Genomic DNA, 23,951 nt, shown 5'->3' on the forward strand with positions numbered 1-23,951 from the left:
AGGCAGGCAGAGAGAGGGGGAAGCAGGCTCCCTGCTGAGCAGAGAGCCCAATGCGGCCCGGATCCCAGGACCCTGAGATCATGACCTGAGCCAAAGGCAGAGGCTTACCCACTGAGCCACCCAGGCGCCCCATCTGGGAAACTCTTTATCTCTCCTTCTATTCTGAAAGATAGCCTTGCTGGATAGAGTGTTCTTGGCTGCCAGTTTTCCCCATTCAGCACTTTGAATACATCATGCCACTCCTTTCTGGCTTGGAAAGTGCCGAAAAATCCACTGATAGCCTTATGGGGTTTCCCTTGTAAGTTATTGACTTCTTTTGTCTTGCTGCTTTTAATATTTTTTCTTTATTACTCTATTTTGTTATTTTAATTACGTTATGTCTTGGTGTGGATCTGCTTTTGTTGATTTTGTTGGGGGTTCTCTGTGCCTCCTGGATCTAGGTATCTCTTTCCTTCCCAGATTAGGGAAGTTTTCAGCTATTCTTCAAATAAAATCTTTGATCTCTTTTTTGTTTCTCTTTTCTTCTGGGATTCCTACAATACAAATGTTAGGTTTGATGGAGTCACTGAGTTCCCTAAGTTATTCTCACTGTGCATGATTCTTTTTCTCTCCTTGTTCAGCTTGATTACTTTCCATTACTCTGTATTCTAGGTCATTTATTTGTTTCTCTGTTTCTTCCATCTTGCTGTTTACTCACTCCATCAAGCATTTTTTCTCACCCTGTTTATTAAGCCCTTTAACTCTGGTATATTACTCCTTCTCTCTGTTAATAGTCTCACTGATGTCCTCTAGTCTTTTCTCAAGTCCAGCAAGTATCTTTCTGATCATTGGTTTAAATTCTCCGTCAGTCATGTTACTTATGTGTGTTTTGCTTGTATCTCAGGTCATGGCCTTGTCTGTTCTTTCATTTGGAATAAATTCCTCTGTCTTCTCATTTTATTGTTTCTCTGTGTTAGGAATGACAGCTACATCTCCTGTTCTTGAGGGTAATGGCTTTACGAAGAAGAGGTCCTGTCGTGCCCTCCGGAGTGTTGTACGATTTCCCCAGAGCCTGGCGCTTCTGGGACTGTCTCTAATGTGTGCTGTGTATGCTCTGTTATTGTGTCATGCCCACTTTGTCCTTCAAGCCAGTCATCTGCAGAGGCTCTCTTAGGCTATTATGGGCAGTACTGGACCCTGGCCTAAATATGGTGAGTTTTAACTAGCTAAGCTCTGGTCTGCTTCTGAAATGTGAACTATTGCTACGGCCACTAGAACTGAGGCTCTACAAAACTCTTAGATTGTGAGCTTTGTGGTGTGGGCAGGGGTTTGGGCCAGTGTTCTGAGGGAGGGGGCCTGGGGTGCTGTGACTGAGGGAAGCTGATTGGTATGAACAGTTCCACCAAAGCGTGGGAGGGGGCCAGAGCTTGGTCTAGGCAGTGGGATAGTGAGTGTTGGCACTGTACTGGGTCCTGCAGATGGCCCTATGCTTGGTGAGGTGTGGGGGAGAGATATGGTACCCGCCAGTGCCTTTGTTCCCAGAGGGATCTCTCCACGAATGCTCTCTCTCTGGGACACACTCCAAGTGAGCAACTAACCTCCCCACTGTGTGCCCCAGGTACTCTTCAGATCACTGTGTCCACATTGCATGTCCACTGGCTGTTTGCTCTGGCTTTTCTCCAAGAGCAGCCCAATGTTCTCCGAGCTCTCCCTGAGCCAAGCGCACCTTTAAAACTCCAGGCTTTAGGCCCCACTGGTGCAAGAACTGACAAAATGTGGGCCCTCTCAATCCAAGCCAATTGCTATGGGAATTCACTTTCCCCATGTACTCCCCTGTGTGCTAGTTTGTCTCTTGCCCTTCTGTGTGACCGTGGCAGCCACGATCAGTTTCTCTCCCAAGCTACCTCCTACCTTCTTCAATGTGGCCTCTTCTCTACCTTTAGTTGTGGTTTGTTCTGTCGGTCTCCAGTTTGATTTCTGGGACGTTTAGGATGATATGATAATTATCTAGTTGTAATCATGGGAAGAGGTGAGCCTATTTTCCCCTCCTCTCTTGCTGCTTTTAAGGTTTATCTTTCTTTAATTTTTGACGTTTTAATTATTTGTCTTGGCGTGGACCTCTTTGTGTTCAGCAGTTTGGGACTCTATGCTCTAACTCCTTCTGGGACTCCTATGATGGGAGGGCCCTTTAAGAGCAGAGTTCTCGTTTCCTATAGCCCTCTGGCTTTCCCCTGGTTAAGCCCTGCTGATTTTCAAAGTCCCTAGAGTTTCAAAGAAAGAGTTACAGGGTGGGGGGTGGTGTGTGTGGCTCATCTTCCCAGAACAAAAAATCCCCGGGGCTGGGGCAGGAGTGCCTGATGTGGGGGTTTGAGCCCTTCCCTCCCCAAGGAAGACATCTGTACATGTACTGTCCTTCCACCTGCCAAGGATTTGGCTCCTTACTTGCCCCTCCTACCCTTCTCAATGTGGCTTTTTCTTTGTATCTTCAGCAGCGGAAGAGATTTTTGCTAGTCGTCAGGTCATTCTCCAAGTGAGTTGCGCTGTATGTAGTTGCGGCCTTGGTGTGTACATGGAAGGGACGATCTTCCTACTCTGCAGGTTCCCCTCTCTTATTTTTTGTCTAGTTGTTTCTGCCCTCCCTGCCCCACCACTAGAATGTGAGCCCCTTAGGGTGGGAATTTTTGTCTACTCTTTACGTTCATGCAACTTTTTTTGTTAGGATGGAAGGATTCTAACTTCATGGTTCAGGAGAACCCTTAGTGCTTCATTTATCTCTGTATAATTTCTAGGAAATTGGGCTTTTATTTTTTTAAGACTTTATTTATTTTAGAGATAGAGCGTGTGCGAATAGGAGAAGGAGCAGAGAGAGGAGGACAAGCCGACTCCGTACTGAGAGCAGAGCCTGATGCAGGGCCCGAACCCACAACCCTGAGATCATAGGCTGAAATCAAGAGTCGGATGCTGGACTGACTGAGCCACCCAGGCACCCCGGAACTTGGGATTTTGACCCCCAAAAAAGAGTGAGCTATAATATACTTTGGTAAGATTTAGCTGTTACTGAGAAACAAAACCAAGATGTAAAAACAGGGCCAGATCAGGCCATTTATACATTTAATTGGAATAGTAATAATTATTGAAGTTTAAGAGAAATACCTGTTCACTTAATAATTTCAGGAAAAATTATCCCTTTTAAAATTGGTATATACGTACAACCTGAAATTTCCTAAATATGTACATTATAGCTAATGTATAATATAAGCCAAATATTTTGTATAGTTGAATAACTAAACACTTGCCTGACGAGCATATGGTTCCTTGACTTTCAGAGATGCGTAGAAAATACCACTCTGTGGTATTGAGAATTGTATCACAGTATTAGCTCATGGGTCTTTGTATTTTGGTTCATTGTATTTATAAGTAAGTGGACTCGGGCACTGTAAAAGTAACAGCCCAGTGCCCTTCCAAATTAATTATTCACTTCTGAAATGTTTTAGATTTACACACTCATAGTGGGCTGAATTGGGTCTGATTCCCAGTATGGCATATGAGTTGGGATTATGGAGAAATTCATCAAAGTTAATCTCATGTATACAGGTACTGCCTGGTTTAATCATTTAAAGTAATCCTTTGCTTCTTGCAGTGATTGGTGTCCATCTTGAATAAGGATGTTTGAATTTCACAAATGTGCAATAATTCCATACCTTCCCTGCAGCATGCCTGAGCATATAAGCTGTAATGAGGTATTACTCAAGGTAACAAATGATTGTTTATTAAGGACCAAATAAGCCTCTGGATTTGTGTATTTGCTAATAATAGTTCTGCTTGGCTTTAATGCAAACACTGTGAAACAGACAAATTCCCAAAGATTCTCAGTCAAAATCATAGGTTTAGCCTAAGTTAAAGCACTTAGCTATGTTTTCATATTTTTAGTGTAGATGAGAAAGATTCAGAGTTCTCTCGTGGCTAGAATCACGCTCTTCCCATGAGGCTGTCTTGCATAGCAACAATGAAGACCGATCCAAGTTACTGGCTCTCTTAAACTAATTCAGTTAACTAAAGCAGAGATTACAGACTTCATGTAGTAATTATGGCATGCTTTAAACAAGTCGTTGTGTTGCTGATAAACCTTGAGAGCATGACCAGTAAAGAGCTGCCTGAATAAATCAGCCTGTTATGTTTAACACACGCAGATAGTTCTTAGGCATTGGAGCATGCCACAATGATGTAAAAAGTTGCTCTGATACAGTCTTCATTCTAGAGCGAAACGTCACATTTTGTGCAAAAGTCTGTGTTTATACCAGTTACCAGTGTTCTGCAGGAGCAACCTATGGGCTGAGCTTCAGCTTAAACACATCTTTGTAGAGGTCATTAGATTGTTACACAGTTTAAATAATTTGAAGATTCCTTGCTTTTCTAAACCACACTCTCTTTGAATGTTGGACATACTATGAAATTCTTCATTTGTGCATGTGTTTAAAAGCATCTGGCTTTTCCTACGTGGGAAAATCTATTTAAAGGGGAAACCCAAGATATTTTCATGTAGAAATAAAAAGCCAAATGCTTTTGCGTCCGAGACTTCTACTTGGTTTATACAGTTTGATGCAACTGGGATCTCATTGTCTCACTGGTAGCAAGACAATGCACTAGCATCCCAGAACTCCATGAAAAGACAGGTCCACCCAAGCTATTCTGGTGCCACTTCCTACAGCCTTTGCCATGGCACGGAGCTCCACTGTGGGGCTCGGGTTTCACTTTCAGTGTGAGTTCATGCAATGGTAGGGCTTTATGTTTACCTGCAAGAGTAAAATAACTATGGGTGTGAAATAGGTTTCGGGCCTCAATCACACCAAAAATGAAATGAAACCCACGTCAAAACACTTCATTCTGAAAGTAAGTGTAACCTATAGTAAATGAAATGACTTACTGCTGAAATGCCACAGTCTGATGAAAAATTTTTGTGACCTTACGGTAACACTACTCTATCCATTAGCAAGGTCTACTCACTGAACTTCCCATCGGACAAGTCCTTTTCTCTCCGACAGTGTAGGAAAAGATTTTGGAGGGGTAGCAAATTATTTATGCAAAGCTATTTTCTTTACAGTGAACAGGCATAATGACAATTTCAAGGTTTACATACAGATAAAAGGAAAAGTCATCATTCTGAGTCTTCCTGATTGTAGGATTTTGAACATTCCTCACTTGGAGGAACAAAATCTATTTGAGGACTCAGACTGTGATAGCAATTAGCCCCATAAAGGGAAAACAACATTAAATAAGCCTGACAGACAAAGAAATGCAGGCCATAAACAGATTTTTGTTTTTGTTTCTTTTTTAATATCTATATAAAAAATAACGAGCAATTTACAGATCTCTTTCTCTAATCAGAACCTCAGGTGTATATATAAAGGTACTGTACAATATATAAACATTTACAACCAGTACATCCATATTTTGCTTAGCATTCCAAGGCCACATTGCTAAGTCGGTATATAATCAGTACAGTGACGGGTTACGTAGAAAGAAAAGAGCCACATCAGACTGACAACATATGACATCAGAGTTATGTCACAGTTAACAATAAAAATAGGATTTTTATCACTAATTGTGGACTATAGGGAAAATAAATCATTTCTGTGGTGCTAAATTCTTAGCATGGATCAAGTCTCCTAATTTTTCTCTATTCAAGTAGTTACAAGAGGTGGGTAAATATAGTTCTGATTGAAAGGGGATTTCAGAAATCTCACTCTGGGGAGGCATGTCTCAGCTATAAGGGTGGCTTCAGTTGGTACATTAAAGACTTTCACAGTTGGACTCTGAGAGGACAGGGCCTGGACGTACCATGTTTCACAAGAACAAGATGAACCCGGGTGATGGAACAGGTGTGTTCGAATACGCTATAAAATGGTTGTGTTCTGAGATCGGTCCTTTATTCATTGCTGCTACCGAATGGTGCTTCTGGGGCCTGAAAATCCTCGATCTCTTTTATGGAGCTAAAAACGGTCTCTACCCTCCCAACAAACATCTTTGCTTAGACTTTTAAAAAGAATTCTGAAAATGTACAAGCTAAGCAGATGTCTAGTCTCCCTTTCTTGTTTTTTTTAAAATAAGTTACTGTAGCTAGAAACTAAAACGAAATCAGATCTAGCAAGGGCTGTCTACTGCCACGCCTGTCCTCTTGCTGAGCAGGTCTGAACACAGGTTCTGCTTCGAAACACCTGAGCTTGGACAGCTGCTGTCGGAGGCCGGGTCCTGTATCTGTGAAACTGCTTGGTGCTCGAGGCCCTCACAATCTGTACCATGTTTTGACTCTTCACGTATGCATTATGTAGTAACGACTAACGAATGAGTAGTAGGAGGTCCAACCCAAACATCCAGAAATAGAAACCTGGCAGTTTTTCTCTGAACAGCAGTAAGCAGTATTTCCACATGCTTCTTTCTGGTTTCGTAACGAAATAAACTGAAGGAAAAGGGTGACCTGAGATGCTACGACCACATCAGGGCTGGATAATACAGCAGGAGGGGAACTCTTCATTGCCTAAAGCACTAGCTCATTTTAAACATCTGATTGTAAGTAGTATCTTTAAGTTACTTGGAATATCTGATCCAGCCGAATTAAAAACCTGAAGAGAGTGTCGCTTTCTGACTCCATTTTGTTTTTCTTTTCAGTAGTGATGTTTTGGAGTTTCATTTTTAAGCTGGGCCTGGGCCATACCAGGAGCTGGTAGAAGAGGAAACTGCCATGTTTAATGATGAGTTAACAGGTCCTTCTTCTGCAAGGACTCCAATGTGTCTCTCTGTAAACATGCAGCATGCTACTGAGGATATCAACTTCCAAGCCAAACCTAGTTTTTTCATTCCTGTGGAAATAGCTGAGTGAGACAGATAAAAGAGACATCAAACAGTAGATAACTTGGCACAGGTATCGAGTTCGGACCGCACGTGTGGGTGGGGACACCCACGGAGGCGGGCTGGGCCCCCCAGGAGCAGGCAGGTCAGCTGCACGCGGAAGGGTGGCTGCCCCGGGACAGTTGGCTCACGGCGGTCCTGAGGCCCTTCATGCAGCCTGGCTAACAGGATGCTCAAATTAAAATGCGTGTGCTTCAGAATTTCTGCAAAAATGACTTTTTGGGGTTCTGTTTTGGAAAAGTGCCATTTTTCAGTAAGAAAAGATTACAACTTTTTTCTTTGTTTTATACCAAAGGTCACAGCCGTTTCTCGGCCATACCGGTAGTGCCTGCAGCTTTGTGTGCACTTGGAACCTTCCAGGGCCCCGGAGTTATGGGTGTTTTCTTAATGGGAGAAGCGCTCTCAGGTTGGAACCCTCCGCTCTCTCTGGTTCTGTCGGCTGCGTCTTGTTCTTTTCCTCGGGGAGCTGGGGTTTTGTTTAAAACCATCCTTTCTTCAGGATCCTGCTTCAGCTTCTTTTCTGATATTCTGGCATTTTCTCCTGGCTTCTCTTTGCTGGAACTTGTCTCTCCTAAGGTCGCCTTCTTTCCTTTCTCCCGGTCAGATAATACTCTACCAGCGGCAGTACTAGTCTTTTTGGATGGGAGAGACTTTTCCTCCGTTCTCTTGCTTTTTTTCTCTGGAGACCGTGTTCTGTTTTTTCCAGACTGGCTCTGCTTTGTGTCTTTCTGGACAACACCTGATTCTTCTCTGCCCTCGGAGATCTGCTCGGCCCCATCCCTCGCACGGCCCCCTCCTCTCTGACCCTCAGACTCTGATAATCTGGCTTCGGTGTTGACTCGGCCTTTGTTTCCTTCAGGCTTTTGCTGCTTCTTTGGGCTGGAAGACCGTCCTCTGCTTCTTCCGCAGTGATCCTGTCCCGAACCTGCCCTGGTGTCCATCTGCCCCCCTTTCTTGTCCCCTTTCCTGGGGCTGAGTGATCGATCTCTGGGTCTTCTTTTGGGGTCAGCTGGTAGAGGACTAGGAAGCCGGTCTGAATGTTCTTCTGCGTGTCGGCTGGCGGGCTTTCTGGGACTAGCAGATCTGCCTCTTTGTGTGACACCGTTTTCTACTCTGAAGAGGTTTTTCTTGTCACTCTGCCCATGACTGCTGGATGGATCCCTTTTATTCACATTTTTCTGGAGAAAAGACTGCTGCTTTCTATCAGACAGATTTTCATTTAAAGTGCTTTTCTTTTCAGGCACACCATCCTTTAATTCCTCTGTCCTTTCATATATCTGACCTCTCATCAAAGATTCTTCAATTACTGGCGCGGGAAACTCCTCAAATACGGAAGCAGAGTGGGAAGATGGGGGAAATGGTGGCTGCTCGTCATAAATCACATTTGAAGACAAAGGAGTATTAACATCCCAATCACCTGCAAAGAGGGATTTGAGTGGGACATTATTAGACTTTAGAATTATAAAGAGAAACTCTAAGTTTTGAACTCTGACAGCCCTTTGAATTGGACTAACGGCTCAAATAGTCTGAGTATATACGCTGAGCGTACCCGATAAAGGCGGGCCATATACACAGACAGCTGTGCTTGTACACAAGGTGGTTGTACTCGTAGGCTGTTTAAATACACACAGTAACAGTCATTCTTCCAATCATTTATGTATAATACGTGATACGAAGAATTTATACATCATATATGGTAAGTAGTAACGCCCAATAAAAAACTTAGAAGAAATAAGAAAAACCAAATTACTTGGTCCAGGAAGCTTACTAATTTGGCTGTTATCAAAGGATACAGCTTACAGCTACGCCAAAATCACTAGTAAAGGAGACCCAACTGTGGTAGCCAGAACGAGGTTTCGTGGGCATTTGTCAATAATTTTCTAGCATTAAGCTGTCAAATTTAATGTCAAAGGGAACTAAAAAGTGCAGAAGATAGAAAGTGATGTATTTAATAGCATTTTTAATTAAACAGAAAAAAAAAAGAAGGAAGTGATTTACAAGACATGCAAATTTACCAAGTCTTTTTAAGGAAAGACCAAGAAAAGCCCTGAAAGCCTTAATGTTGCTCAGGTTTCACGTAGGAGCACAGACCGGAAGGAGCCAAACCTGAAGAAGGAAGAGAAAAAGCCTAGGACTATGTAAAAAAAAAAAAAAAAAAAAAAAAAAATCACAGCGCAGTTAGCAAAGATGTCACTGGGAACGTAGGGTTTTACAAGCGGGTGGTGGAAGATCACACAGTCAAAGAATTACAGGCTGGAGGGGACTGTAGGAGGTCATGTCTGGACTTGTCCCTCAATAGCTCTGGGGGTTGGGGGGAGGAACCTGTGTGGTACTCTACTTCTAGGCTAGTGCGCGTGATTCAACCTTGAGCTGCAAATCCTGTGATACTTCAGAACCTTGCAGTGAAACCCGGGAAGCTGAGGATCAGCACCGGAGTCCAGACGTGGTCCCACATCGGACTCCCTGACCCCAGGTGGGCCACAGTAACGTGTTTTCGACAAGTGACCAGAAAAGCCTAAAGTTCTTAGCATTTGAAGAGATTTCAAATGTATCACTTGCTTCCCCTATCCTTGTTTTTTTTAACAGGCACATTTCTCTACAAAAGCAACTACATGTTTCCTGTGGAAACTGCTTCACAAATTCCATCCCAACAAAACAATCAGGCCCGAAGGCACTGATTCTGCAGTATTATAATAACTCTGCTGTGTAACTAGTTTCAGATGGCTCTGCTGTTTACCTCTGAACTAGCCAGTAAACCCTCTCTCCCCTTCCGCCAGAGCTTTCTTTCCTGCTGTTGCCCCCTCTCTAACACCCCGGCCACCTCCGGCTCCAGGTGAGCTACGTGACTTACCGTGGTCAGGTATCAAGCCAGTTCCTGGCCTCAAAAGCAGAAGAACTTTATTTCCACCGGCCTGAATGAGCTCAATTGCTCGAGTATGTGTGATGCCTTGCGTAGGCTCTCCATTGATTTCGACAATCTGGTCACCCACCTAGAGAGGGAACATTCACAGGAACATGAAACTATGCATCCTTACTCTCTGCTGCTCTGTCTGCTCTGGAGCCACCCAAGCTTGCTCATTGTCAGACGTGTAACTTGTACACAGTGCTATCGTGCTAAGGCCAATGATGTGTGGACAGAGGGCAGCCCTCGGAAGAGACAGTGGTCGGCTTTCTTTACTCTAGAAATCCTGCTGGAGAAAGTTTTATGTGACTAGTAAATGGGGTCCGGGCCCCTTGAAATCACAGATCAGATTCTAAGTTTTCCACCAAAGGATAAGTAAGTGCCACCAGAGGTAAGTTCACTATGATCCACAAGATACTGTGGATCACAGCGCCTGTCACTGAATGATCTACCTGTGAAGGGTACTTTACAACTTGACCTGAATCTTGCATTTATTTTCTAAAATCTGGGCTCCTCATCTTTGAAGCCTTTCTGGGCCTGTGGGGAGAACTGCCCGCTCCTTCGTGTTGCCCACGCACCCTGTACATGTACGAGGCATTCGGTAACTGGGATATTCAGAGATGGAAACTGACGAACTACAGCCTGGAGAATATATTGATATGAATACTTATTTAAAACCAGTAACTGGCTTACGCTCATGACTTTAATGTAAAATGATTTTCCTACGAAACAGAAAAAGGGGGATCAGAAAAAGATGTTAGTATCACTGCTGTATACTAGAAATGCTGTTTAGTTATTAAAAAAAAAAGGGATAATATAGATGAGTCAAAATTTTTCAATTAGCAATAATCGCGCCTCGGATAAACCTCATTGGCTACGATACTGCCACTGCGCAAAGCTAGATGAGTCAAAATTTTTGGCAAAGGACCTGATTAATGATAACAATGGTAGTGATTTAAAAATATGTCTCAAGGTGACAAGCATGCAAAAGGTACCGGCTTCAAAAGAGAAAAACTGAACAGTGGAAAACTACTGAAATTCCAAGAAGCTCAAATATTTATAAGAGCTTACTGAAACGATCCAGAAATAACACAACAAAAGATGACCCAATAATTATATAACAGAGGCCGGGGGAAGTCTGTATCCACAGACCGTGCGAAGCACAGTGGCCAGGAAGCTGGGCTTTGGCGTCTGTGGTTCATTCCTGGGTCTACCTCCTATTGGCCGGGTGGGCTTAACAGGGCTTAACAGGGTTTCCTCCCTGTTAAGTGGGGACAATATCAGCACCCACCTCTTGGGGCACAGGGGAGGTAATGAGATGAAACCTGATTACACACCAAACAGAGACAAATGTTACTTTTCAAGTTCTCTATCTCCCCATCTTGCCAAAAAAGACTTCAAGTGCATTAGGAGGAAGATTCATCTGAGGCTGGACCCCACTCTCTACACTGCAAAAAATGTCAAGTCAACTATGAGAAAAAAGAGAGATTGTTTTGCTGCATGTTTATGGGAGAAGAAATGGAGAATATCAAATAAGATAGATGGATTTAACATAGTAGGAAAAAGATCTTTAAATAAAATGATAAATAATAGGATGGAAAAAGTCATATACATATAATTAATAAACATATACATATAATTAATACACAAGCTTGTATCTAGAATATATGTGAGACAAAGTCAATACTCAGATTTTCCTAATAAGTGACTGAAGAAAAATTATTTGCATGAGGAAATACACATGATAAGTCAGTACGGGGTATAAAATCCTGCTAGTAATTAGAGAAATGAAAATTAAGGCAGACAGTACTGAGAACATGATCTGGGTATGTCTTGTGAAACATACTGAGGTTGTCATTGATTGCAGTCACATTAAATTCACTATCCTAAGCTGCCTCGTTCTTTCTCCTAGTACAACAAATGAATTGCAATAAAGCTTGTAATTCAACAGATCTGCCACCAGGTGTCATTTTTGTTTAACTTTAAAAGAACACTAGAGCCCCGTGGCTTTAAGATTTCTGGTAGACAGGCCCTCAGTGAGGGGGAAACTTCTCTACTGGACTGTACAGAGCTGGAGATTTTAAAAAAAAAACGACCTCTGAGACAGAAATGTAAACATTCTTTGAAAATTCTTTACTTTAAAAATTTTTGAATGTGTCAAAAATAAAATGAGGAATACATCTTTTGATAAATAGAACCAGTAAAGAATGATTCAAGTTCAGGTTTGTATTATTGAAAAATAAAATTATGGGGGACAGAGGAGAGAAGAGAAAAATCAAAGGGAGGGGAAAAGGAGAATAGAAAAACCAAAGGAAGAAAAGAAGTGGGAAGAGGGACTAGAGAAAAATTATGTTCCTTAAAAAAGCCACTGAAAATGTACATCTTGTATTAAAATTACAAAATAATATTTCTAGCACACTGCTCACATGATCTCAGAAGGCCTTGAGAAACTATACGCTTCCCCTAAACAGTCCAATCCAGACACATGCCAGCCAGGGCCTGATGTGGGAAGCACACAGACTAGGCTTATGGAACCAAAGCCCTGGATCCCACTGTGGCCGTCACAGGCCCAGTGACCCCAGCAAGGGACCTAGTCTCCCGGAGCCACAGTTTTATATCGGTAAGTAGGGTAATGCCACCTCCCTTTAAAGGGTTTTTGTGAGACTAAAACTAAGTGAAAACACATGTTGCCTGGAAGATGCCAGATTCCACATTTTCTACATCTGATTCTGTCCTACAGTGAAGATCTAACTAAATCAGACCCTATCCCCCTATTTCCCACTGGCTGATCTCATTCTCTTCTCCCAGAACACCTTCTTCACTCCTCTCCAGATCTTAACCAGATTTATGGACGGCTTAGGACTCACTAAATGTAGAGATGCCCTTGACTCTCAACACCTTTCCATCTGTATTACAGGTTAACCTTTCCTTATCCTACTGAACTACACTATTACACTATCTGCCACTTTATCTATTCCAAGACCTGTCTATGCAGTAATAAGTTCTGGCAGCTAATCTTGAAAAAAAAAAAAAAAAACCAATTCTTTCATTATAAGTATTTTTCATCCATTCTACTCTCTCAACAAATATCTACAGAGCATCTACTATAACCATTCTAGGCACTGTATCGGGACTGAAGACATTGACATGATAGGTACAGATATCAACCTAACAGACAAAGCCAGGGAGTTGGGGGATAGGGGATTGGGGGGAGGTGGAAGGGAAGGGGGAGGTGGGGCGGGCAGGAGGGGAGTTCAGGCAGCTCCACAGTGCGAGTTTGCTGGAGATAAACTCTCCTCTTTTGGCAGTGGCCCCCAGACTCAGTTGTCATTAGTAACAAAACTCCCATGATCCTTAGCAAGTCAGGATTTTGAGAGTTTGGTAGCCAGAAAAAGAATTCTCTGAAAAGCTAATTTCTTAGAGTTTAAAATAAACCTGGGCATAATCATAATAGCTTATTTCCTTGTTTTCAAATATCAGAGCTTTTGAAATTAGTTGGTTTAATCATGGAAGTTCAAAGCTCCCATTCATTTGTAAAAAATGACATGTTTTAGCAACAAACTTTGTCTGCTTCAAGGCCTGTTTGCCTTTTATTTGTTTAGTGAGATTAATGCATCATCTGAGGGTTGTATTTGGGATCAACGTTTTAAAATTATATCCTAGTTTTTGGCTTGTTTTTTTTATGACACTCAATACAATGGGAGTTTGTTTTTTTTTTTTTTTTTTAATAAAACGCAGGGCTTGAACTCATGACCCTGAGATCAAGACCTAAGCTGAGATCGAGAGTCAGATGCTTAACCAACTGAGCCACCCAGGCAACCGTACAATGGGAGATTAAAAAATAAAACAACAACAACAAAAAAACAGATTTAAAGTATACCTAAATAGTTGTGTTTTTTTTTTAAAGGGGAGGGGAAAGAAAAGGACAGATCTCTCTACTGAAATCTTACCCACTTTCGAATGCCACCCATTCTGCAAAATCTCCACTCATCCTTACCTCCTTTGAACTTGTGCATAAGCCTGGTAGTTTTGAAAAAGGGTGGTATCTTATTTGTTTTCGGGACACCCCTTCTCCCAGCTCATTCAGTACTCATTCATAAAAGCTTTGGGTAAAGCAAACACTCAACACATGTTTACCAAATGAGTAATGGGAGTGGGGCAGTGATGTGGAAAATTCAAGACTGCAATCACCTGGAAGCCTTTTCCAAATATTATTAGAATATACCATTTGATTTTTAAACAAAAATTATCTTCCCTGCTGCCTGCCGGTGGGAGAGGGAGGAAATCCAAAGTTCTCTTGAGCTATACAGGGAAGGCTGTCTAGAATTTAAAATTTCTACCGTATAACCTAACAATACCAGCGAATTATTTTTTTAAAATCGAGGCCAGCACATGTCCCCTATATAACATTCCTCTTGAAGTAACATTCAGAGAAGGGGGGGAATACCTTCGGTGCAGATACAGACAGTCTGAGCTGCAGGGCCCTGTACAAAGCTACAGTGTTTCAGAGTTGAGAACACCGAGGATGAACCATTACCCAGGTGAATTTCAGTCTTTCAAACACTAGTAAAGGTTGGGAGGGTCATGCTTTTTGATCTCTAGCTACCTCTGTGGGTAGCTGAGAGGAAAAAAAAATCTTGGGCCTACTATTTCTGGGAAGAAGTTAAAGATTCTGTTTTATCCTGGCTTTCCTAAGACTTTTAGTAAGACGAAAGTGTATTTTATTTACTAATTCATTGCCCTCCAACGTTGACTGTGTAAGCCAAAAGTAAGTTTCCTATGGCCTTAAGTCAAGACGGTAGAAACAGCACCGCTGCAGTAGTGCCCAGGATACCAGAGGGGCCGTGAAATCACCAGGTGTCCGAAAGTGAAACAAGGAGCAGCTGCTGTCAGGTTTAGAGACAGAAAACTTGGCTGCTTAGCTTTGGGAGGTTTCTGCATTCCCTATGATCAACTATTTTCAGTCATTTTCAGTCTGGAGGCAGAACCAAAGGTTGCGGGAGGAAGCCAACTCACGTGAATCCTGCCGTCTTTGATGGCGGGGCCCTCCTCAGCAAGACGCAGGATGAACAACCCCATGTTGTACTCCTTCCCCCCACGGAGGCTGAACCCGAAGCCCCGGGGGCCTCTCTCCAGCTCCACTGGGTAACAACCAAGGCTCTGGGAGAGAAAGAAGTAGAAGAAAAATAAGTTTTCATGGGCTGTTCTATTGAGAGTTTGAAGAAACTACTTTTAGGGCTGGGAGATTATGACTTAGACACTCAATATGCATTTCTATATCATAAGAAAGGAATGTAAGCTTTGGATGAATAGCTACTTTGTAAATGCAGCCTAAATTAAGCTGAAGATCACATGTTTTCTCCACTAGTGGGTCAACGTAAGAAAGAATGATGAGAGAATAGAATTTGGGGAAATGCTTCCTTTAAGGAGATCGTGACTACTTTTCCCTGGGGAGGGGATTCGAAATCCTATTTCAACGAACTCCAACACCGCTGTTTCTAAGTACTCGACCCAGGGTGCACATTTCTCCAATTACAGGGTAAACTTGTTCACTCTTTACATCTTCTCATGGAAGCTATTGGAATGCCAAATACCCAGCAAGTCTGTAAGAATTATTAACCTTCGGAACAATGTGTCCAAAAGGATTTGTAGTAAAAAGTCACCAAGGTCAGTGATGGAGCAACTGAAAAGAGCGGTCCACACCTGGGCTGGGGGGTGCGGTGTCCATTTACCTGATTGGGCCGTGTGCCGACAACCGAAATCATCGCCGTGTCAGGCTGTGCAAGGTGCTTGTGGTCAGACCATGAATGTCTGTAAGAAGTGGAGACATCCTTCCCAATTTCACCTTCTAGAGCACTTCTACAAGAGAGAAATCCAGTCACTCTCTGAACGGAGAAAATGAAAACAGTCTGAAAGTAAAGGCAGACTAATTTCTTTAGTCTGAAGCTGGCCATTCTCCTGACGAACCGCCGTGAAGGCGGACTGTTTCTAGAACCAGAGGTGCTGGGCAATCCGGTCGTTAACTCCGGCCTCGAGTCTGTCAGCACCTCCCATTGTTTGGGTTTGGTTTTTGCTTTAAGGGCATCTCGGTGTAGTTTACAGCAAGGAAAACTGCACTCAACTAACTGACCCAGAGGGAGATGAGCTGACCTCGTCGGTGAGACACGCTCTCCGGCTGCGCCAGTGCCCGTGAAGATGCTGAATTTCTGGAAATCTAGTTTTTGTTACGTGCTAGTATTTTCAACAAAGGAGGAAAGAAATAGGTACAAATACTGCTCTGGTCTGCTCAGGTAGTCCGAGAAGAGAGCAACGCATGTGGTACTGCGGCTTCCCTCCCAAAGTTACAAGCACCAAGACTAGCAGAGCCAGACACTGCTGTCACTTTTCTTTCTAATCCCCATGGTCAGGCATGACTGGATAATTGCTGTGCCCTGGGATGCAGCTGGCAGGAGGGAGGAGGTACCGAGGAAGGGGAGGGTGTAGGAAGGTAACTGAAGGTGCACCTGTGTGGGGGTGCGAGTGGGGCTGGGTGCTGAGGAGTGGGGAGATGAGAGAAAAAAGACCAGCCTCACCTGTCCCCAGCCATGTGGTTGGCCTGTGACTGTCCCATGGGTCTGTGCTGCAGGGCTGGGCTTTGCCTGGCTGAGTTTGTTCCTGATGGTGGACCATGATGCGCTGTTCACGTGAGAAGACAATAAAAATATGACTTTGTACATAAAACTGTAAAGGCCGAGTGGTATACGAAAGTGAGACTATGCTAGCACATGGTTCCAGCCTTCCTGATTCTAGTGACTTCGGCGCGAACAGCACGGCAGTCAGCTGTCTGGAATCGGAACGTTAACATTTCTTCCCCTGTGGCTTTGATGAATGCTTATGTTTGAAGAGAACAGGAATCGTATTCTTTTGACCATCCATACCACACGAAAATCAGAAGTATGCACACTTGACAGCATTATCTAGAGGGCAGAGCACCAGGAACTATCCTGTATCCTATTCCATGGGCTTCCAGCGCACACACCCCACCACAGGCAAACAACTCTAGATGACACAGGCGGGTCTCAGGAGTGCTGGGACGCAGACGCCAGTCTGCAAACCACACACAGATCTGCAAACCTGCATCTTTAATATTGGAGCCATTATTTTGCCTCACACGAATACCTAAGGCAAACTTCTAGAACCATCCCAAGAGCTGACAAATGTCTGCAAAGACTTCGCTGCTTCTATTTTCTGAGAGCACAAATGCAGGGGGGAAAAGTTACCATTTTTTTCTGTATCATCGCCAGCAGCCCCAGACCTTCTTGAAGGCAGGTTTCGTAACTAAGCATGGTAGAAACTGCTGGCATCGAGATGGCAAGTCACGGGAGGTACCAGTCAAGAGATATTCTTAAGGCTATCGCAATCGTATTTGTAAAGCTGGAACTTTCGATTGTTATATCCTGTCTATATATTAAACATAGGATATTTAAAGTATCAGAGAGAGGGAGCACAGCTTAGTGCTTAAGACCATGAACTCTGTCAAGACTGACAGGGGTTAAGCCTGACTCATCATTTACTAGTTGTGTGGTCTGTTTTTTTTTTTTTAATTTAATTTTTTTTCAGTGTTCCAAAATTCATTGTTTATGCACCACACCCAGTGCTCCATGCAATATGTGCTGTGTGTTCTTGAGAAAATTACTTACATTCTCTGTGCTTCTAATCATCTCAACCAGAAAAAGGGAATTATAGCCACCTTGTGGGGTTATCGTATTAAACAAGCTTTAAACAGCACCTGGCATATTATATTCATTATAGAAATGTTTCTATTATCATTATCATCATCATTAAAATGATAAAGTCTTATCTGGGGCTATATTTCTCTTAAAGTGTACATTTTGAAATACTGACCTCAGCAAAAATGTTCAATGCTTTAAAATCCAGTGCCTAGGAAGGAAGAGTGGAGTATGAATTTTTGGGGGGGGCCCTGGAAATTGGTTGCTCTTTTAAATTACTATCATGAATTTTATCTTCTTATTTAGCTTAACAAGCTACTTAGGCTGGCCCTCCTTGCTGGTCTCCTTACCAACCCCACTCTGCTTCCTGGAGTCCAGTCCTAGCACACAAACTGAAAACAGTCCTTCCTCTGCCTTGCTGAAAAACCCATGGTAACTTTTTATTGCTCATAAGATATCATCCAGACTCATCATCTGGGCACCCGTGTCTTCCCGCTTCATCTCCTGTTCAAAATGTCACCTCCTCTGTGAAACTTCACCTGGCCACTTAGGCAACTGTCTTCATAGCATTTTCTGCCTTGTGTCAGAGCTAGCTGAACACCTGTTTCTCCTGCTTGACCGTGAACTCCTTGATTGCAGGAATCACACCTCATTTACGTTTATATTCCTGTACCCATCAGAAATTCCCAGAAGTCCTTCTACTTTTGCTCACTGGGTACATCAATTTCAAGTTACCTGCCTCTAACCTTAAGTGCCCATTACATAGCTGAATTCTGGTCTGTCGTAAATTCATGGCTACTATTAAGGGAATGGAAACTGATGGGAGAAATTACTTCTATCAATAAGATGACAACTGGGAGATACTTGCATCTTTGTAGGAGTCTAATTTAGACAATTTTTTGGCTTCCTAGCTTGGCTGGTGCAATGGGTGTTTTAACTTCAGGACAGGAAAAAGCAGCTGAGCAATTTCAACTTCTCCTCTATCTTTCCCTGAGGATGGGCGTGTCACTGCGGCATCCGGGACCACGAATTCGTTTCAGTCCCATGTTTCTTCCTTGTCCTTGAAAGGTTAAATAAAACTTTCTATCATTGGTATTTTTTCAGTTTTAGTCCTTCGACCCATGCTACATGGCTTCTCCAATTTACTACTGTGTTAAGAGATGCTAATTCTCGAATTTAAATATCCCACGATGCCAAACAGGCCTATGCTCTCTCTGTTTTATCTGAGATTTCTTCAGATAGTAAAGCAATGGGTTAAGTAGATCTCTCTCTCTCTCAATGAGAATTAAAATTTTGCTAGAGTTTCTGTGTGCAATTATTTAAGAGAAAGTACAGTATCAGAGGAAAACCACAAAATTTCATAGTTAAACTACAGTGACAAACATTATAATGTACCATGAATCATCCTTTGCAAGAACACTGAGAATCTTATGAGGGTACTTTCTAAAACTCTACTGAAGGACACAAAAGATAATCTGAAGGGGCGCCTGGGTGGCTCAGTGGTTTAAGCTGCTGCCTTCAGCTCAGGTCATGATCTCGGGGTCCTGGGATCGAGTCCTGCGTCGGGCTCTCTGCTTGGCGAGGAGCCTGCTTCCTCCTCTCTCTCTCTCTCTCTCTCTGCCTGCCTCTCTCCCTACTTGTGATCTCTATCTGTCAAATAAATAAATAAATAAAATCTTTAAAAAAAAAAAAAAGATAATCTGAATAAGTAGAGAGACATCCCATGCTCTTACGTGGTACGACTTAGTATTTAAAAGTATACATTCTTCCAAAGTTAAAATATATTCTATATGTCTAAATAAAAATTGCAGTTGGATTTTTTGCAGGAGCATTATAATTTCCTCTAAAATTTTATACAGAAAAGTTTTATGAATTTCTAGTCAAATTTGAAGTGTGTATAGGGGGTGACTAGGTAAAAACTTGCCTCAACAGATAGTAGCATACACCATAAAGTTAAAGATTTTTTTTAAAAGCATGTATGGATATGTATACATGCACACACACACACACTTTAAAAATATATTATGTATATTACCGTGAAAAATGTGTACGTAAATTAACCCAAGACCAGATGAGTCAATAGAAGGGAAGAGCTAGGAGACTCCTGTTGAAAGGGGAGGTACAGGAGTGGTGGGGACATGGACCACTGAGGAAAAGAAGTGCTCTAACAGCCTGTGCTAGAAAAACCTGCTCCATATGAGAATAAAAAAATAAAGTTGGATTCCTCCCCAAACTACATATAAAAGGGAGGCTCCAGATCCATTAAAGAACTAAATGCAAAATTATAAATCAAAAAGATGATGATGTAAGAGAAAATCTCTGTGACATGGGGTGGGCAAGGGTAACTTCTCTGAAATGAAACTTCAAAAGCATAAGTCACAAGGTAAAAATTGGCTAATGGGATCACGTCTAAATTCAGAAGCTCTGTTCAGTGGAGGGCACCATGGTCAAAGTTAACATACAGATGACAGGAAAAGATCTTTGTACTTTCTCAGACTAAACTGTACTTTCTCAAACTAAACTCCTGCAAAATTCCTAAGGAATCTCTAAATATCAACAAGAAAAAGACCGAAATCCCACAAGAAAAGGGAGTCAAGGATGTGAAGACGTAATCCAATAGAAGAAAAAAACCCAAAAAACAAGCATCCGATGAGACGCTCAAATTCATGGGTAATAAGAGAAATGCAAATTAAACACCAATGAGGACACTTTCCGTACTTGGGCCGGTTCGAAAGCAGGCTTGCGTCCCACCCTGGTAGACACGTACAGCTCTAGAAACGTCCGTGTTCTGCTGCTCGGAGTGTAGGTGCAGCAGTGATGGGGGACAGTTGGAAGCACCTGCTCAAATCAAGCACACGCCTATGCTCTGACAGACCGACTTCACTCCAAGAAATTCTCATGCTGTTTATAAGGTACACATATGTGGGCATGATTATCAGGAGCGCGTGTGATGAGGTGGCTGTCTGGGGGGTGGCGTGGGCAGGTAATGTATAGTAAACACATGCTATGAAAAACTGTCAAGTCGTTAAAAGCAATTGATTATATTCCTCCAGCAAAGTGGATAAATCTTAAAATTGGTGCTATGACACCAAACAAAACACAGATTAATCAGACTTCACCAACATTAAACTTCTGGGCATCAAACTGCAGCATCTGGAGAGCGGAAAGGCGACCTGCCGAACGGGAGAAAATGCTTGCAGGCTCAGGTCTGTTAAGGATCTAATATCAGAATATATAAAGAAGTCTTACAGTTCGACAGTAAGAAAGACACTAAAAAGGAGGAAAATACCTGAACCTACATTTCTCCACTGAAATCTACTGATGGCCAAACACACATGAAAAGGCTCAAGGTCATCAGTCGCTGGGGAAACAAAAATCAAAATCACAATGAGCTACAAGGTCACATGCACGGGGGGAAAAAGCAGATGAACGAATAAATGTCCCGTGAACCCCTGGCTCGGATCCTGGAACAGTCACGGGACGCCAAAGAAACAAACATACGGTTCTGAGAATGGGGAGAAGAAAGCCAACATGAAATCTGTAACACAATCCTATGTAACTCAAAAATAAATGCTAACACACACACAATTATGTATTTTAAAAATAAACCGAGGCACACACAACACACTGGAATGGTTGCCAGTGGGAGCAGGGAGAGAAATGACAGCGGAAAGTAGAGTCAAATGGGGGCAAACAGATAAATAAACGGAAAACAAAGCCAAAAATTGGTGGCAATGCTACCAGAGCCATTCTATCGTGGCCCTGGGGAGCCTGGGTGACCTGTGTCACTCTTAGACCTGGAATGGCCAGAACCTGACACGGAAGGAGAAATCAACGTGGAAAAATTGTACATTGTCCAGATTTCTTTACAGCTGGCAAGAAGAGCCAGGCGCCGTCCACTGCCATCCTGTTCGGGAGCACAGGTTGGTGCGGAAGCGGTGGCCGGTGGCACGGCAGCGGGCAAGGACGGAGTCTCGAGCCACCAGTCGGCGGAGAGTTTTATAGCCGACGTGACATGTGGCTTGGGAACTTGGTTAACCCATTTCTTTGGGCAAATAACCTTAACTATTCAGTAGTATCTGGTAAAAGGGAAAAAACAGAATGGAAGGACCACTTTTTTCTCTTTCCAACTGTCTTTTATCTGTGAACAGCGAGCGGCTTCTGGACCGTAGGGAAGGAGTACCCAAGGGGAAATGCCGCAGCTCTGAGCTACAGATCTGAAGGTGTGATTTCTGAAAACAGCTCTAGGGCGATGAATATTCATTTGACTCTTCAGTGCAGTTGAAAGATTTTATACTGAATATAATGAGAAACTTGGAAGACTTACAAACTCCACGAATGGGATTTTTATGGACAGAAGAGATATTTTTTCCTGAGAAGAAGAGATTCTGACTATTTCCCTAGTTTAATAACACTTGAGTATACAATAAAATAAGGTGTAACACTGAAATGTGATTTTTATGTGTCAAATGTGATTGCATTTTAAAGGCTGTGTCTACATATGAAACAGACTATTTTTTTTTAAGATTTTATTTACTTATTTGAGAGATACAGTGAGTAAGAGAGAGAGAGAGCACATGAGCACATGAGCAGGGGCAAAGGGAGACACAGAGAGAAATTAACAGTCTCCCTTTGCTGAGCTGGGAGCCCGACATGGGGCTCGACCCCAGGACCCTAGGATCATGACCTGAGCCGAAGGCAGACACTTAACTGACTGAGCCACCCAGGTGCCCCTGAAATAGACTCTAAAGCATGTACTGCTGGGGGGTTTCCTTCCACTGTTCTATTTTGCCTAAACATGGACTGGCACTACATAGAAAATCTTGAGTACGTCCAGAAGTATTTGGACCACAGCGTCAAAGTTAATTTTTCCTTTAAGAAAAATGCCTGAGCAATCTTGGATAACCTCTCAAACACCATCAACAATAAAGGGTAATTTTGCCCCCCCCCCCATTTTTTTTTTTTTTTTTTTTTTTTTACTAATTCTCTTACTGAGCTCTTTATCCTGGAGCTACTGGGTGTGTGGTTCTTGGGTTGGTCAGCAGTAAGACGCCTACAGATACCAAGAGTAAGCTTTTAAAACATTTTCTAATGACTTGACAGAATGATTTTATGTCTTGATTTTTATTTTTCATTTCATTTCTATGTAGGTCACAAAAATGCTAGCTGTGGTGGACTGGAAATGTCACTGGTCCTTTTGACACATAGCTAGACAAACACTGAGCACCAGGACTGCTAGCCCCACTACTTGAGGGAGCTTCTTGCGCGGCTATGTGCCAGGCATGCTGACGTGAGGGTACTACGGACCTCATCCTCCAAACAAACCTAAAATGCGATCTCCTGTGATGCTGCTGCCTGCTTTTCTTTGTGGGTCACAGAACAAATTTAAGGCTTAAAAAGCAAGCTCTGGAGAGCGAAGTAATCACAGTGAGAAAAGGGAGACAAAGAAACCTGCCCCAAAGTCCTTCAAGAACTTTTTTTATTGAGCATTTACTATGTGCCTGACACTGTTTTAGGCCCTTGGGATTCAGCACTGAATGTGACAAGACATCTAACTTCAGGAATCTTGTGACTCTGCATTGTGGCGGAGGGGAGAGGGCAGTAAACAAACCATAGGTTCACTCATCTCAGGCAGGGATCCGTGCAAGGAAGCAAAGTCAGGCAGGGCGGGGCGTGAGAGGACTTGGGTGGGCAGGGTCATTCTAGATACTGTGGTTGGGAAAGGCATAGCAGTCAGGAGTGCAGATCCTAGGGCCAGTCTACAGACTCCCACTCTGCTTGTCAGGAGCCCTGTAACTGTGGGCAAGTTCTCTAAGTGCTGAGAGGCTCAGTGCCCTCATCTACAGAATGGGAAAACAATAGTGCCTACCTAGGATTAGTGTATGCATGAAACAACTGAACAGATGTCAAGTGTTTGTAACACCGGCCACAGTGTTAAGTGCTTACTAAATATGGCTACTCTGTCCTTAGGCGGTGAGATGTGGGCAGAGGCCCGGATGTGGGGATCAGTCATGCAAAGATGGGGTGAAATGACCCAGCTACCATTAGATGAGCACCTCAGGCACTTATGCAGACTAGGTACGTTTTCCACTGTAATCTTCATGGAGATCCTGAAATAGACATTATCAGCTCCACTTTACAGATAAAAACCTGCAGGGTAGAAAACTTAAGTGGCTTTTTCGGGTCATCCAGCTAGCTGATAGGTGTCCGGGAACTATGTCTGTTACAGGCCTCACTTCTTCTATTGGGCATCTAACGCCTCTGAGCTAGGTACTGGCACAGAACTGAAAGTCTCCTGACTTTTACTTTCTTTTGTTCATTCATCCCCTCATCCATTTGTTCATCCATTGAACTCATTTCTTCATTCAAAAAATAATTACTGACCACCTACTAAATATCACAGTCAACTGGTAAGATTCTCTTTGTCTTCCGAGAGCAGAGCACTTCAGCAGGGA

General features: G+C 42.8%; 1 protein-coding gene, 1 long non-coding RNA gene and 1 pseudogene across 6 annotated transcripts in view; 1 reads left to right on the forward strand and 2 right to left on the reverse strand.

Annotated features, from left to right (window-relative positions):
- The first annotated feature begins 570 nt into the window (after positions 1 to 570).
- On the forward strand, positions 571 to 9,728 carry LOC123938511. Of its 3 annotated transcripts, none has more exons than XR_006817729.1 (5): positions 571 to 3,019; positions 3,620 to 3,731; positions 7,181 to 7,291; positions 9,230 to 9,358; positions 9,472 to 9,728. It is a non-coding gene; the product is annotated as an uncharacterized LOC123938511 (long non-coding RNA). The 3 variants fall into 3 exon arrangements; XR_006817728.1 differs by having other exon boundaries at positions 571 to 2,999; XR_006817727.1 differs by having other exon boundaries at positions 571 to 3,731.
- The window catches only part of MAGI3 (membrane associated guanylate kinase, WW and PDZ domain containing 3), a 233,105-nt gene continuing 215,618 nt past the window's right edge, over positions 6,465 to 23,951 (reverse strand). For 2 of the 3 annotated variants that reach the window (XM_045999923.1, XM_045999914.1), the window contains 5 exons: positions 16,360 to 16,462; positions 15,520 to 15,646; positions 14,804 to 14,947; positions 9,737 to 9,875; positions 6,465 to 8,302 (listed from right to left, as the gene is read on the reverse strand). In XM_045999923.1, coding sequence (XP_045855879.1) covers positions 7,182 to 8,302; positions 9,737 to 9,875; positions 14,804 to 14,947; positions 15,520 to 15,646; positions 16,360 to 16,462 — 1,634 coding nt within the window. In that variant the 3' untranslated portion in view covers positions 6,465 to 7,181. Of the gene's footprint in view, positions 8,303 to 8,900; positions 8,992 to 9,736; positions 9,876 to 14,803; positions 14,948 to 15,519; positions 15,647 to 16,359; positions 16,463 to 23,951 lie in introns of all 3 variants that reach the window. The other variant, XM_045999933.1, reaches the window with a different exon arrangement.
- On the reverse strand, positions 10,517 to 10,687 carry LOC123927743 (annotated as a pseudogene).

The sequence above is a fragment of the Meles meles genome, chromosome 1, assembly GCF_922984935.1.
Source record: "Meles meles chromosome 1, mMelMel3.1 paternal haplotype, whole genome shotgun sequence".
Classification (NCBI taxonomy): domain Eukaryota; kingdom Metazoa; phylum Chordata; class Mammalia; order Carnivora; family Mustelidae; genus Meles; species Meles meles.